This window comes from Nilaparvata lugens, chromosome 3, assembly GCF_014356525.2.
Source record: "Nilaparvata lugens isolate BPH chromosome 3, ASM1435652v1, whole genome shotgun sequence".
Lineage (NCBI taxonomy): Eukaryota > Metazoa > Arthropoda > Insecta > Hemiptera > Delphacidae > Nilaparvata > Nilaparvata lugens.
Window position 1 is genome coordinate 30,604,755 of NC_052506.1, and position 15,772 is coordinate 30,620,526.

The 15,772-nt window shown below is 36.2% G+C and overlaps 1 protein-coding gene across 1 annotated transcript in view; it reads left to right on the forward strand.

The window, feature by feature from the left end:
- LOC111064351 overlaps positions 1-15,772 on the forward strand; it is a 148,799-nt gene that overhangs the window by 107,279 nt on the left and 25,748 nt on the right. Inside the window, exon 2 of the mRNA XM_039423491.1 lies at positions 15,488-15,711. Coding sequence (XP_039279425.1) covers positions 15,488-15,711 — 224 coding nt within the window. The remainder of the gene's footprint in view (positions 1-15,487; positions 15,712-15,772) is intronic.

Here is a 15,772-nt window from a genome sequence, read left to right on the forward strand (position 1 = left end):
ATTCCCCTAATGAATAGAATGTTTCTAGATCTAACTCATTTTTCCCAGAATGGTTAACTTGATGCTTCGCTTTAGGTTCTAAAGAGTTGCATCACAGGCTTAAATCTGTGGTTTCAATCTTGGCTTGGTTTACATCTGTGGTTGCATCCATAATCACTTTCCAATAGTGTTCCTCTAATAGACATCTTAAGCTGCGTACACATATTCGCGCTTCCAACCCGCACCGAGCACGCTCCCCCTCGTACCGCCCTCGTACCACCATTGAACCACAGTCGCTCCGCCCACGCACCCATCATGAACGTTACGGAAGATGTTGGATCTTCTCGCGTTCCCCGGTCGAACCACTCTTGCTCGCCGGTCGATCATCAATCGCTCTGCTGGAGTGACGTTCGGTTGCGGAGCAGAGCGAGAGTCTGTACGCACCTTTAGGAATATTTTATGTAACAATCAGTTGCTTGGAGTATATTATACTCCAAACCATATATTATTTCAGTATGATTTATTCTATGATGGAAACTCTAAATAAATTTATATTCAACTTTGTTGTACACAACAATAGTATTTACTTCAACATTCAAATCAGAACTATGATAATAATCAACTACTCAATCATCAATATACCGTTAACAGTTATTGATTCCAAGATCATAACCTCGATGAGTAGACCGATCAGGATATTTTTGCATTCAAGTTTTGCATTCTTTATATCACTGCAACTGCAATAAAGAATCGTCAACCATTGGTTACAGTATGTGAATTTTCTACTTAAATCTACCAGATTAATACGAGAGAAAAGAAGGTAATTGTCGTGCAATGGACGAAACTGGAAACAAAGGGGTGATTAAGAAAGAGAGAGAGAGCGACGTGAGAGGAAAAGTAACAAAACAGACTCTGGTGAGGAAAGCCGGCGTAGCCCACAGTCACACAGCTCAGTCCGGCGAGGCACTTATCACACAGGCACTGTGCAATCACCCCCACCCTTTCAAATACCCCAAGAGGGGCTCCCCAAACACAGCGAGGCGGCGGCGACAATATTTCACTACCACAAACACGTATGGAATCCAGAGCGCGAATACCTGCCTGAGCACAGAAACCGGCAAATCTTTAACTAGTTGTAAGAATTTAGAGTATGACATGGCGCTAAGAATTTGTCTTGCAAAGGAATTTCCCCATTACATAATCGCCCTTTACCTCAAAGCTGTTCAGCTTCAAGCAGGGCGGGGCAGTTTGCTATTTGGAGGTGGACTCTCCCTCTTCCTTCCTCAAAGAATAGCATGCTCGTGTGTATATATGAAGTGATGACAAGATATCCTAGCTACTTAGAATATGTATCATCAAATTTTAACTCTACCTATGGAGTTCTACAAAGTGTTATTATTACAATAACCTCAATGTTTACATCAAGGAAATTGTAAAACCAGCTTGAACTGAATGGATAGAAATTTTCTATGTATATTAGGTCACAAAAGCATACATTGAGATACATAGCACAGTTATTTTGTTTTCGTGTTCAGTCACCCATGGAAAAGATGCCGAAGTGAGACTTTACTAGAATCAACATTCTTGTTCATTCAACATGCAGTTGGTATTTTCATCTTAGTCTCTACTTTTCCAAAAATTGTGTAACTTGTTCTGATCTTTCAATCTTGACTATATCATCATTGACAGTCTATTGATAGTTTATTGGATCATGGATTTGATTTCTCATTCGAAAGGAAGTTTAATTTCATGTGAACTAGTGACAATTTCAAAAACCTAGAGTTTTCTGGGATTTAAACCTTTTTTCTGAAATTAACTTGTTAATGTTAACTAATGTAAACTTTTTTCTTATGCTTTGTTTCAATGGGAAGCTTTTACAAGTACTAATCTGAAACTGGGACTTATATTCTCAGAGTGGATAAAGACAAATTACGAGAATCAACATATTGAGTTATAAGTTACAATATTGAGCATCCGGTCTCATTGTGCTGTTCGATTGCATCTCTCGCTGATAGTTAAACCAGTCTCTTTGTTCGTTCACTTGAAGATACCAATGAGAGGACACAAAGAAAATGTTCAACGATTTCCGATTCACATGATGGTCTCTCAATTGATCATGGAATGGATTACCCAAATAAAATCGATTATAATAAAAGTAGGCAGATTGCAACATGAATGTGATAAATAACATATCACTCTATGGGTCTGTGTTGAGGAGGTAAGCTTGGTGATCTAAACAAGAGGAGTGAAAATCACCAAACAAAATATATCAATAAGAATGATGTTTGCTGTACGTTCAAGGTAATCATTTAACGACCTTAGCACCTATATTGAATGAGGATTTCTGACTGAAAAGTCGTTTCAGCATCATCAGTTGTGAAGGAGAGCACGCAAGCGTGTGAGCATGATGCTCAGTGTGAAAGGAAAAGGAAAAGCTACTGAAAGGACTTCCCGGGAATCACAAATCCTATTCAGGAAATCGGTGCACTGTGCCAGGCAGCACGCCAGGCCACCATCTTTCCTTCCTTTCTTTTGTTATTTTATAGATCTTCCTTTTCTTTCTCAGACCCTTAGAGCCATCCTCTGCTACTTGATTCTATTCATTTTCACAAATTCAATCCTCATCTGCTGCTCATACCTTGGGGTCAAGCTCTCCACACTACACTCGCCAGACCTTGAAAGAATCAGTTCCACATAGATCATTCTCAATAAAATCAATGTTTTTGGAGAGGGACAGAATTAAGTATTCTCTTATACTATATTCAAATCATATAGTAGGTTTTCCACCCAACATCAATTATTATCTTCAACATTCTAGCATTCGAAAGTTAATGTAGATTTCAAAATAGCCTGCACTTAGAACGCTCACATGGTTCAACGATTAGTTATCGGACGTTTAAATACTAGCAGATTGATTATTGTTATAGAAATAATAATGAGAGAATTAGACTCGAAAACATTATATCGGAGAATTTAAGAAGGTGTCAAAGACGTTGTTGCTCGACAGAGTAGAAATAATATTGTTTCCATTAGTCTTCTACCTTTTCTACATAAATACTGTGTGCAGAAGAATTGTCTAGCAGATGGGTGATATTGGAAAAATTGATTATTTTTATAGAAATGATAATAATAAGAGAACCAGACTCAAAAACATTAAGTTATATCGGAGAATATAAGAAGGTGTCAAAGACGTTGTTGCTCGACAGAGTAGAAATGCTGGTCGAAAAGAGGGTGAAAATCGCATTATACACGAGACAAAGCTGTTGGTGGCCTGTGGCAGTCGAGTATTTAGTGAAGAAAATGTATAGCTGTGAGCAGACGACGAGGGGAGTGTGAAGTGTGACGGTTGTGTGAGTGGTGGTTGCTAAGAGAGTGCAGTGATGAAAGGGTATGCTAGTAATGGGTGGGGGTGGGGAACACGCTCCAGCGAGCCAGCGAGGGGAGATTGCCGCCACATTTTGAAGATGATGTAAGGTGCACACAGCTCACATTCATCCATCATCATCTTTCAGGGACACATTGATCGTTGCCCTTCCTATCGCTATTCTATTCCCTCACGATCCTATCTAAAAACAGACAAACAGTGAAAAAACACCGGTCGCTATACCTTATCACAAAAGCAACTTTTTGTTCGTGTCATTCAAAGTGTAAATTCATGCCAACTTGGTCATGTACCGTTCAATATGAAAACATCCCAAATCACTTTCTATTTACTCCTACATAGGCTACCGTGCTCTGAATCAACTTTGCAACGAACAAAATGAGATATGGTAGAGATACGGTAGTAGAAGCCAATTTGAAACCCCTGCAAAACGCATTTCTGTGATTTATTTTATTTCTGTCAATGATTCCAAGATCAATGCGACCACCATGACACAACATGAATGCAAGAATCAGACCAGAAAATTATTATTATCCATCAGACCAGAGAAATTTAATCAGAAATATTGCTAAAACAACAAAGTTCAAAGTTGAGCCATATTCAAAACGGCTATGCTTCAAAGAATTTGGAAGGACAGTTTAGGTTAATCATCAAATTTTTATAATTTCAATCACTCTTTAAATTTTTACCGATTCAAGGATACGCTGTAATTGAGTTCTAGGTACCCTGCTCTACCCCGATTGGGCATTGATAACCACAACGGCCATTCTCAGAAACTTTCATTGAAGCTTGTATCATTGTATTATGTCCTCAAGGAGTTGTAATATACACTTACAGTTTGTATAAAAAAAATCCACATCTTGAATGAAATGTACGGAGTAGCATCAGTGTGTGGATCAGGTTTCCTTGTTGGCTGTAAACCTTTCACACAAATAGCTCCTTTGGAGCCATCAACCTGAACCGTCGACAAAGTAGGGTTTCAAGAACCACGATGAGACCATAACTGGGAAGAGGCCTGGCGTTCCAAACAGTACTGGAGTGTTCTATGTTGAACATTACAGCAAGTAGCTGAATGTTCTGGAGCTAGTGTTACTGCTTGCAGCTTCTTAAGAGAAAAATTACCAAATCACTTACAATATACATTCAAGCTATGTGAGCGATTTCTTTTAAGCATCCTATTTCTCAAGGTAACTTCTAATGTATCTCATGGAACGCCTCTCTAAAATTCTAACTAGAAAAAATTCACATTATTCAAACCACTCTGACTTCTTGAAGACTGTTTAGAGTTATTCATCGAGATAACTAATTTTAATCTACACTGACTTGAAAAACAACAATGTCCTGGAATTAGGTTGTAAGTTCAATATTCACAATAAGTGGATTACCTCATTACATGATCATTCTGGATATTTCAATTCTGCAAAGACTTTAGAACATTCAAAGAGGATGATAAAAAAGTAGAAAATTCATTGTTTGTATTATGGTTCTTTGATAATCAATGAAAGTATCAATTTTTATCATCATGATCTTGTCACGTTCATCCTGGATTACAAGTTTGTACAAACTCAAATCTTTTCAATTCATAGTTAACTGGAATGTTTTTGCTAATCATAATCCTAAACATGTAGGAAAGAAACGTAGGCTTCAATGAAAATAATCAAGTTAACCTCTCTCGGGCGATCTAAAGTTGATTCTGACCGATTACGTATGGGCTGAGATAAACTGAATTTATTGTAAAGTTTTTTCTTCAACCAGATGAAGATAATCATAATTTTTCGGTATCTTAAACTCGAGAAGGAATAATTATACTCCATCGGAATAAAATTATTTATGGAACAACTATTTTCGGGATTGGCATTTCAACTATGCCAATAATAATTCAACAATCGTCGCTCTCTTCTTTTCATCCAATAACCTACTGCGAAGCAGCTCTCTCCTCAGTAGTAATTCGATTAGTTTCAAGATTCTTGTAGCTCTGAATTTTGATTGAGTGGGTTGATTTTCGTTTGAGTGGGCTATTGGGTTAAGGGACGGTACGTGAATTCGCCTTCCGGAATTGGAAATGGTGATTGAAGAGCGAGAGAGATGAGTAGAGGAGGAAGGAGAGAGATAAGGAAGGTTTGTATCGGGACAGGCAATCAAGTTGGGAGCTAATATTGGCCGGGCGGCAGAAAGCGAGGTGAGTGAAGTGGCCGGTTGCAGTGGCAGAGTATTCTGCAGGCGTCCCGCTGGGACATTAGCAGTCATTGGTTCACGTGGCCTCCCCGAAGGCGTACTACGGCGCCTTAATAAGCCAGATATGGTGACACCAGACTGCACGGGCTGAGAGAGGGGTAGTATTATGCTCCATACAAACCTCCAGGGATCGATCACTGCAAAAGAAAACGTGACTGGAAGCTGGCTTCGTTTAAAGATTATGAAAAACTACGAACAATGGCTGTGGGATGGGGGGGGGTGCTATCACGAGCCGCGAGCATGTCTCCACTCAAGAATAAAAAGGCCGTATCTCTGTAATCGCACTTTTCCCCCACAAATGAAAATCTGACATGTAACTGTGTATTTGCTTTGATGACTCACTGAAACACCCATCAAGGTGCATTCTCATTACTCTCACGATAAGGACTTTCTGATGGGGGAAGTGAGAGTGATACGTGCAGTAATACTGGAATATATGTAGTCTTACAATGATATGGTAACGGTGAGACGCCATGTTGACGCCATGACAAATATTTAAAATTACTGTATAATATAATTATAGTATGATAGTTCTCATATTTGTTTTATATCGTATTTGGAATACTGAGTTCAAAACTAGCATGATAAATGGATCGAGAAATGGCCAGTCAATTTTGTAATATGGTTAGGAAAGAAGAATATAGTCTTTATTATAAATATTCATTTCCCAATCAAGTGTAGAATATAAATTGAAGAAGAGAAAAATCATCGTTCAAAATCTCTTCTATTCAGAAATTCAGTCCATTTATAGAGAGCCTAATCCAAATTTAGGCCATAGATGAATTCTTATTCTCTGTTCTCATTCAAGAAAATATACTATCACAGTACCGGTATCTAAATAATTTTGCAAAATAATGTTGATAATAAAATCAATATTATCACAGCACTGATTTAGGAAAATTCATTTTTTATAAGAATTAATACCATTCAGTACGTGAATGTTTCTTTTTATGAACAAAGACAGATCGAATGAGCCGATTGCTATTTAAAACTTCCTCTTTTTCACTATTTCCGTCAATTCTTGGATGCTGATCGGTTCATGAACCCTTATTAGAATGTATTATGAAATATCATAAAAACTCCATCATGCATTGATTCTGATGAAGCATTTCGAAACTGTAATTATATAGAGATTAATGAATCTATATTAAAAATGCTATAGCTTGGCATTTACTAAGTCTATCCAGTCTGGCATAACCCTGTCTGAATCATGAGTGTGTGGAATGAAAATTTTGGAAAGATTTATATTATTCCTCACGAAATCAGGCGAAAGAAAATGGGACTAGTTTGATTCATTCTCACGTCATAGTAAGGGACAAAGAAAGAGTTGTTTGGATGCTGTGATCTCATGCAGGCGACTACTAATGGATCCCACAAGGTAGCCCTAGCCCAGTGCAGAGCATAATATTCACCCACCACAGCTTCACAAAATCAGTTTCATCCCTTATTAATGGCTCACTCCTCAACCCAAACAAGTCACAATTTTTTTTTAACATAAAGCTCTCATTATGGAAAAAATCTCCACTGCGATGAAATCCTTCACTCGGACACTGAGAAGTCTGTCAAGATTTTATCTATTCCACCATGAAAAATCTTTTCACATCAGGATGAAAATGAGAAATTATACTTTTTCGGGTTAACGAGTGTGCCAGCTCACATTCCAAATCACAAATGGAGAACGTTTTTCCATATTATATTATGATAATTTGAGTTTTTCAGAATCTTCTGAATCCGACTAGGGTAATCATCCTTATTCCGTTACTTCAAATAATAGGATTACTATTGATGTGGACTCTGATGGAAATTTTTTCTGATGAGTTTTAATGAACGTTCACTGGCATTCTCTCAAGATAACTCCTATAGAAATACGATATCATCAAAGCAGGTTACAGCATATTGTTTTCGGGATTAACGTACTTGGTAACAATGAAAATTTTCTTTTAATAATCGTAGATAGTTAGGAGGTAACGGAATAGAATCTCACCCACATGAATTTCAATTCCAGGTTGCGTTCATGTTGGAGATGTGATAAGCTATACTAGCTGCGATAAGAATAGTAATACTGTAGCAGAGAGTGGCGCGATGCTGCTATCGTCTGTTCATGTCAAAACTGCTATACTAGCTCAGGGCTGAAACAGCAGCGACTCTAATTGCACTAAAAGGAAGATTATTTTGAGTTTGATGAAAAATACTAATATTCAAATACTCATACTTAAAATATGAATTATTTTAATAGGGCTACTTGAATTTTCAACTATGATTCAATGATTTTATTACAGCTAGAAAATACATACAGTACACTAGGCCATGTCATTACAATAAAATTTTAAATAAAAGAATTACAATAACAATAAATAAATAAAGATAATAAAAACTATAGAAACAACTAAATAACTATAGAAATAACTAGGGTCCTTATAATATTAAATTACAATATAGGGTACTGGTCATTTCTATAATTACTTCAATTTTTCACGTTTCGTTTTCAATTCTTGAGCAATTTCAATCCACAACTTGTCCAATACAAATCTTATTGTAATGGTTGCTGTTTCTTTCGTCCCATAATGCTGGTCATATGAGAACTCTCGCTACCAAACTGAACATCAATGTTTAGATCATCCATACTAGCTATGAACTGAGCTATTACCATCGATGGTCAGGAACCAAGAGTGATTTCAAGCGCAGCTCCAACATAATCAGGTTTTTTAGAGAGCACGTCGGCATCAGCTACGCTTTGCTAGTGTCGCAGCTAACTAAATTCCAAATCCATCTTGAGCCAAGACATTTCAATTGAGCCATGATTCACAATTTCTATTGATACTCGTACTACAACCATCTTACGTATTCGGAAAATACTGCAATAAGTGTTCAATCACCATTTTTAAGCTACTAGAACTCAATTTCTGGATTTCCAATAAGTTAGTAGTTTCATGAATAGGGCTCTACATATTGTGTTAATAAGGTCTGGTAGATTTAATTCAGGCTACAAATCCAATACTACAAACCAAGGACTTTGAAAACAACCATATTTATTCAGAAAACCTGGGCACATTTAACTCGCTGTTATAAGGAGTAAAATCACCAAAAATATATAATATATCATTCCAACAATGAAATTATTAGATTAATTTTGGAATTGTGGTTGATAACAAGGCATTTATAGGATTCTGAACTGAATCATATATAAGTGAATCATATATATAACTTTTGGAGTAAATTCAGCAAAGTACGTGGTGATTGAGGTTAACTAACCACAGCGCTCCAGCAATGTTCAACTTGAGAGTATTGTGTTTGAGCATCCTACCTGCCAACTTTCTCTTGTAGTTTGGCAAGAGCAAATTCAGCCGAGCAAACAAGGATCGGAATGATACAGTAGTACACATCTGTGCACAAACATGCTCCCTATCGTTTCAAAGACACAGAAAACTAACTTCTACATTACAGTACTAGAGATAAAGTCTCTTGTGGGGTAGGATACGAGACCATTCTTTGAGCAAGTCCTTATCCAACTTTTTTAATGGGTATGTTTATATTTGTATCAATTGGAATTAATTATTTATCAAAAAAACTTAAAAATAGCAGCTATTACAGAATTGGCTTTCCATTATACATGAGAGATGAATTCAAGCTTATAATAGTAAATCTTCAAGTTTATTCCAACATTTGTAAACTTTAAGAAAAAAGTTGATTTTCCATTGTGTTGAAGAATCACTCGACGACGGATTAAGCAGCAATGTACGAAAAAGTTTATTGTCACACTTGGAGAAATGGTTTCTTCAGAAGGAGATTGGGTTTATCGCAGAACAAGAGAAACAGACCATGTAGAAAGCTACTGTGTTTAATCTTGACTGATGAGAAAGGGAAGCTCTGGTGACGGATGAAGACCCACTTCTTGTGGTTTGTAAAGCTTTACTTGGAACTTGATTCCTAGCTTGACCACCCTATCATTTGAACTCCTTTTCATTCTGGCAAATTGGTGTTCAATTATCAGTGACTTTTTGTTTCATTGTGCGAAATTTTTAATTATCCATTCCAGAGATTTTCTTGGACTTTTCCCTAAAAACTTTCAAGATTATTGTATCAAGCCATTTTCTGTTCTCTTTTCTTGTTTCCGATAAATTATATGACGGTTTTGTCCATTCTAAGAATTGGAACTCGGCTGTGAAAAAATATTGGAACTGTGATAAAGGTAGGTGATCAGACGAAAATAATTCTGCGAGAAAAAGCGAATCAAACTTCATGAGTTCAAACAGCAAACATGGTTTGCAAGGAAAGCAGTGCTATTTTGAAGAAAACTTTCTGAGGCCATCAATAATTAACCAGCAGGCTGGGAAGAGAACTTTGCAGAAGCCATTATCAAGGGTGATTTATTTGTCAAAGTAATAATGACAGATTCTTGTATGCAAGAGCCCATCAGACCATTGATTTCCTCACTTCAAGAACTAGCGCGGCCCCAAACCAGGAAAACAGCGCTCCTTGCTAAAAGACCCCATTCGTATTTTAATGTTTCCTCTTCGTGAGGAAAGCTTATTCCGTATGGTAATGTTCTACTTCCTGATCGATAGAAGCTCCACGCTTATCAATGACTTCATAACTTCCTATTTTATTAAAAGTTTTACTAAAATTTCAAGAGAAATCCATTTATAATACTATTAAACTACTTATTAAGGCTGAATCAAATAATATTAAAAGAGTGGGAAGCAGCTAAGATGAAAAGCTTTATTATAGATAATTTTCCAGACGGCCAGGAATTCTTAACTTCTCACGGCAATTGAAACTATCAGACTATAGGCATAATCCCATAATTATATTGCAGAATATAATTAATTCCCGATAAGAGTTTGTCTTTTTGAAAAGGTCATCTAAAATTTATGAATCTGGAACAATGCAACAATCCATGTCCAGTGTTGAAGCTATTAATTTATGAAAATTCATCGCGAGGCAGCTACAAAAGAGTTTAGCTATAGTGGAAGATGGAAGTATATTGATGTGACACCTTTTGGTGTGTAGTAGCTATCCATTTCCCCTAAGCATCATGATTGAATTTCATTGTCATTCATGTACATCATCCTTCAAAACATGTTCTTCTCCAAGAGATAACAAAAATCTAGAGATGTTCCAGTGTTGAAGATTTCTTTGTTGTGAAGGCAACCGTATTTGAAATGTTAGAGTTAACCCATAGGCTACGCTATATTATTGCAGTTGCTGTGAATAAAAAGCAACTTTCCGTCTACCAAAGTGACCCAAGTTGGATAAAAATGACAAAAGGTTGATAATGGTTTTAGTTCTATCTATTCTGATGACGTCAGGAGGGAATTCAGCTCAAGACGGCTCACTTTCAAAGAAAACTGAGAATGAGAGGTCCATTGTTAGTTGTGAGCCGAGCCTTTGTACTTAGAGAGAGGCCAACCCGAACAATTACCCATGGCTTCCAGCCAACCAAAGCTCGCAAGATGATTTCCATCGACGAAGAAACCGTCTACGATTCTCTTCACCTAGGATTCGCCTTCTCTTCTCCATTTCCTTCTATCACTTTCCCTTCTCGAACTACAATTTTAAAAGCTCAGGTTATCTTAAGAATTGATAATTCATTGAAATCTTCAGTGATTGGAGTAGAAGTTGTTGCATTTTCAACTGCATAGATCAATATTATATATGCAGAACCCTCTCAACTGAATTTATGTTTTCCGAATGAACGCTCTTCATGGCTGATTTTGAGATATTACAATGTTATTCAAAAAAAGTTATTCATTTTCATTTGTTTGTTCAAACAAAGATATGTAAATGTTATTCAAATAGATTGATTCATTTTCCTTTGTTTGTTCATTCATTACTATTATTGAAGCACTGGAATATCTCACCTCATGAGAGAAGATGAGAAAATTCTTTTGACAAAAGTCTGGAAAGAGAATTCTGGTGGAAATTTGATTTTGGAAAAATTTGTTCAGGCATCACAACTAAAGCTGACTAGTTGGGTTTGGTCGGTCCAAACGTCAAACATTCAATTTGTGTTCCTTCGACTGGTAAATCGAATAATCTCAAATAATTCAATACCTAAATCAAATAATCTCTTTGCAAGAGATACCTAATCCAAGAAAATCAACATGAAACTTTGAAAACAAATTATGGCACTTTTGATTGTCTTTTGAATTCACCAAAACATCTATCTGTGAATTAAAGTCTCTCCACTTTATGACAAGCAGTTCTCTAGTAGTCTACACACAGTTACTAGTGAAGAGCAATTAATATCACTGTGGCAATGATGATCGCCAATAGCCACTTCCAAGAGACACGCAACAGTGTTGACAGAAGTGTTCAATGGATCATGTGATTAGAATATTCCGTTTGAATTAGTCTACATTCACATGTACAATAATTGTAGATCATTCAAATATTGAACAATTTATTGTGAAGAATTGACGTCATTCATTTGAACGTTCATGGAATTCGGAGACCAATACAGTAAGTTACAAAGTTACAGGTTCCTATCGAGTAAAAAATCATTCATATCGGGAAGTTTCATACATGGGAAGCCTGTCAGCGGCTCGATTACCGACAAGAGCTTTCATTGTGCATTAGTGGTAAAACACACGTCCCTCAAGACTGAATAACGGCAAACTCCACACAACATGATCGGGGTACAGGCTAATGACTGAAGCACACTTTCCCTTGAGACTCCAGGTCAGCTCTTCAACTTGAGGGATACCATTACCTGTTCAAATTTCACCATCTCTATCGAAATAACATTAATGCTGATCAGAGGCTTCAACCTTAGATTCAGGTATATCAGTCTTATTCACCGCTTTCAAAAGTAGTTGAGTGAAGCTCATAACTTGAAACAGATTATTCGGTAATAGCTGAAGTAAGATAATATCGTAATGTTTTATGTGATGACATTCATGCAATTTAATCAATAAGGTTATGAATGGAAGCAATAATTGAGTGACACTAAAATGGTAGTTTCACATTCATAAAAAAGTGTTTGAATGAAAGCAGATAGATTCTCTTGGCTAAGGATACACACGTCCCCATTACATGAAGATCAATCCTTTAAAACTGTAAAGCAAGTTCACATTAGATATTATACAGAAGATCAATCGTCTTTTTACTTTCCTTGCCCTATTACCATAGGTAAGGAAAGTATTGCTTTCCGAAAAAAATTAAGGTACCCCAATTTCTAAATTTCTATACGTTTCAAGGTCCCCTGAGTCCAAAAAAGTGGTTGGGTATTGGTGTGTATGAGTGTATGTGCGTTTGTGTATACGATATCTAATCTCCCAATTATCGGAATGACTTGAAATTTGGAACTTAAGGTCCTTACAATATAAGGCTCCGACACGAACAATTTCGATCTGATGCAATTCAAGATGGCGGATAAAATGGTGAAAATGTTGTCAAAAACAGGGTTTTTTGCGATTTTCTCAAAAAAGGCTCCAACGATTTTGATAAAATTTATACCTAAAATAGTCATTGAAAAGCTCTATCAACTGCCACAAGTCCTATATCTGTAAAAATTTCAGGAGCTTCGCCCCATCTATGCAAAGTTTGATTTTAGATTCCCAATTATCAGGCTTCAGATACAATTTAAACAAAAAATTTTAGGTGGAAAAGTTTAAGCATGAAAATCTCTACAATTGATGTTCAGTAACATTTTCACCTAAAATTGAAAATAAGCTTAAAATTCAGAAAATGTTATTATTTCAATTGCAAACTGTTGGCAACTGTTGATTCTATTAAATCATTCACTATGAAGAGATAGCAGACTTCGTGTGTCTGCAGCGCTATTGTCCTGTCACCAGCTGTCTCATATCTTAGAATAGTAGATTTGATATGCGCGGGAACACTAGCGTCAGCTGATCAATTTTCATAACGGCAAGGAAAGTTGTGTGAGTGCGCCACACCAGATTTTTTTTAGTTTGAATATCGATAATAATGTGAGTACCCTTTTAAAAATTATTTAGTCACGACATGTTTTGTCATATGTGACTAAATAATTTTATAAAGGGTACTGAGATCTATATTTCTAATATCGGGGCACCGAGCTTCGCTCGTTAATTTTATTTATTGACTAGCTGGCCCGGCGAACTTCGTACCGCCAAATAGTTAATGCATCTCATGACAAACTTTAGCTGGATACACACCTGAGGAGGCGTGATGCGGCATTTTGCATCAAGGTGCTTCTTGCTTATTGGTTTTGAATAGCAGATGCTATTATTCATATTATTCCAACTATCAATTTTAATGGATTTTATTACATAGATAATTTTCCAACAGTAAAATAAATAATTTACTAGAAATCAATTAATTCTAAACACCGAAGACATCACAATTATTCGAAACAAAGCAATGTCTTTAGCGCATGTAAGTCTTTAACCTGAGGCCGCACTGCTGGATGGTTACACACAGGATAGTCATTTTGTTTTTAATCGGAGCGTTTGGAATGAAATACAAGGGCGGTTATAGAGCAACACACACTCTTATCTACTATCTACCGACGGCTGTTGGATGACGCAATGATTATAACAGCTGATTTTTATTTCTGTGTGTGACCAGCTCACAAATCTTCTCCCAAAAGGATTGCATGTAAACTTTGAAAGACCGTAGGAAAGAGTCCTGAAGTCGGATTATAAATTTGATAGGCCATAAACCTGGACATGAACATAACGGATACAACTGAAAAAAATAATCAAAATCGGTGCTCACATGAAAAAGTTATTGAATGTCAAAATTCAAGGCCCGATTTTTATTTATCCTATTAAGCGAGCAATTTCTGTATTTATATATCTGGTTATTTATGTTTAACGGATCTCGAAAACGGCTCTAACGATTTTCACGAAATTTGGAGCATAGTAGGTTTATGATATAAAGATTCGATTGCTCTAGGTCTCATCTTTGGGAAAACTCGCTGAACGACATTAAAAGGATAATTCATCCTTGGTTGAAACAGCTGTGGATAGTAAAAAAGTGAGTATATGAAAAATCAAAATATCGCATCCCCGAAATTCATAAGATGACGTATAGCCAGCTGTGAAATATAAACACGAACATTTCAGAGAATTGTGTTCTGTTTATCAATAAATAAAAATAACGAGCGAAGCTCGGTGCCCCGATATTATAGATAAACAGAATACAATTCTCTAAAATGATCGTGTTTATAATTATTTCACAGCTGGCTATATGTCATCTTATGAATTTCGGGGATGCGATATTTTGATTTTTCACATACTCACTCCCTCACTCACTTTTTTACTATCCACAGCTGTTTCAGGCAAGGATGAATTATCCTTTTAATGTCGTTCTGCGAGTTTTCCCAAGGATGAGACCTAGTGCAATCGAATTTTTATATCATAAACCTGCTATGTTTCAAATTTCGTGATAATCGTTAGAGCCGTTTTGGAGATCCGTTGAACATAAATAACCAGATATAAATATAAATATAAGAATACAGAAATTGCTCGCTTATTATAATAGGATAATATAATAGGATTTATAGAGGATCAGAGGCTTATAGTAGTAGGCTACTGAAAAGCAAGTATATAGTAGTTCAGTTCTTATATTCAATAAAGAATTCGAAGACTAATATTCTCACACCATAGATCTCTTCAAAAAAGAGCTCTATGCGGAGATTTGAGATACTGGGTAGGCCTACTGTATTTACCGTATCCCAAGTATCGTTTCATCTGGAACTGCAAATTTTTAGATCTTCAGACTTGAAACTTTTTCATTCTTTCAATTCAAGAAGAAAACTCTCATTCACATTCTCATATTATTAAACAAATTTTATGATTATGTGTTTTTATCATTGTTGAATAAATGAATAGATAACAAAGTCATATATATATCATTAAAAATTTAATATAATTAGCTAATTTGTATTTCTTTCATTTACAGATCATATGCAGAACCTATGCAAGAACAACTTTCTTCAACGATTGTATCGAAAAATAGATGGAGCAGAGCTCAATTCTCAAAACGAGAGGAATCTAAACTGCGTGATCACCTTTCAAACTCACTCGATACTTCAGAGATTCATGTTGAGATTCGACATGCTGCAGCTGGACTGCAATGATCATCTATTCATTTATGATGGAGCACATGCTGTTGGCAACCACAAGGTCAGTAAAAAATGTGTTTGTTTCTTATCCACTTCTTATCCCAACTCACAACTGAACGAAT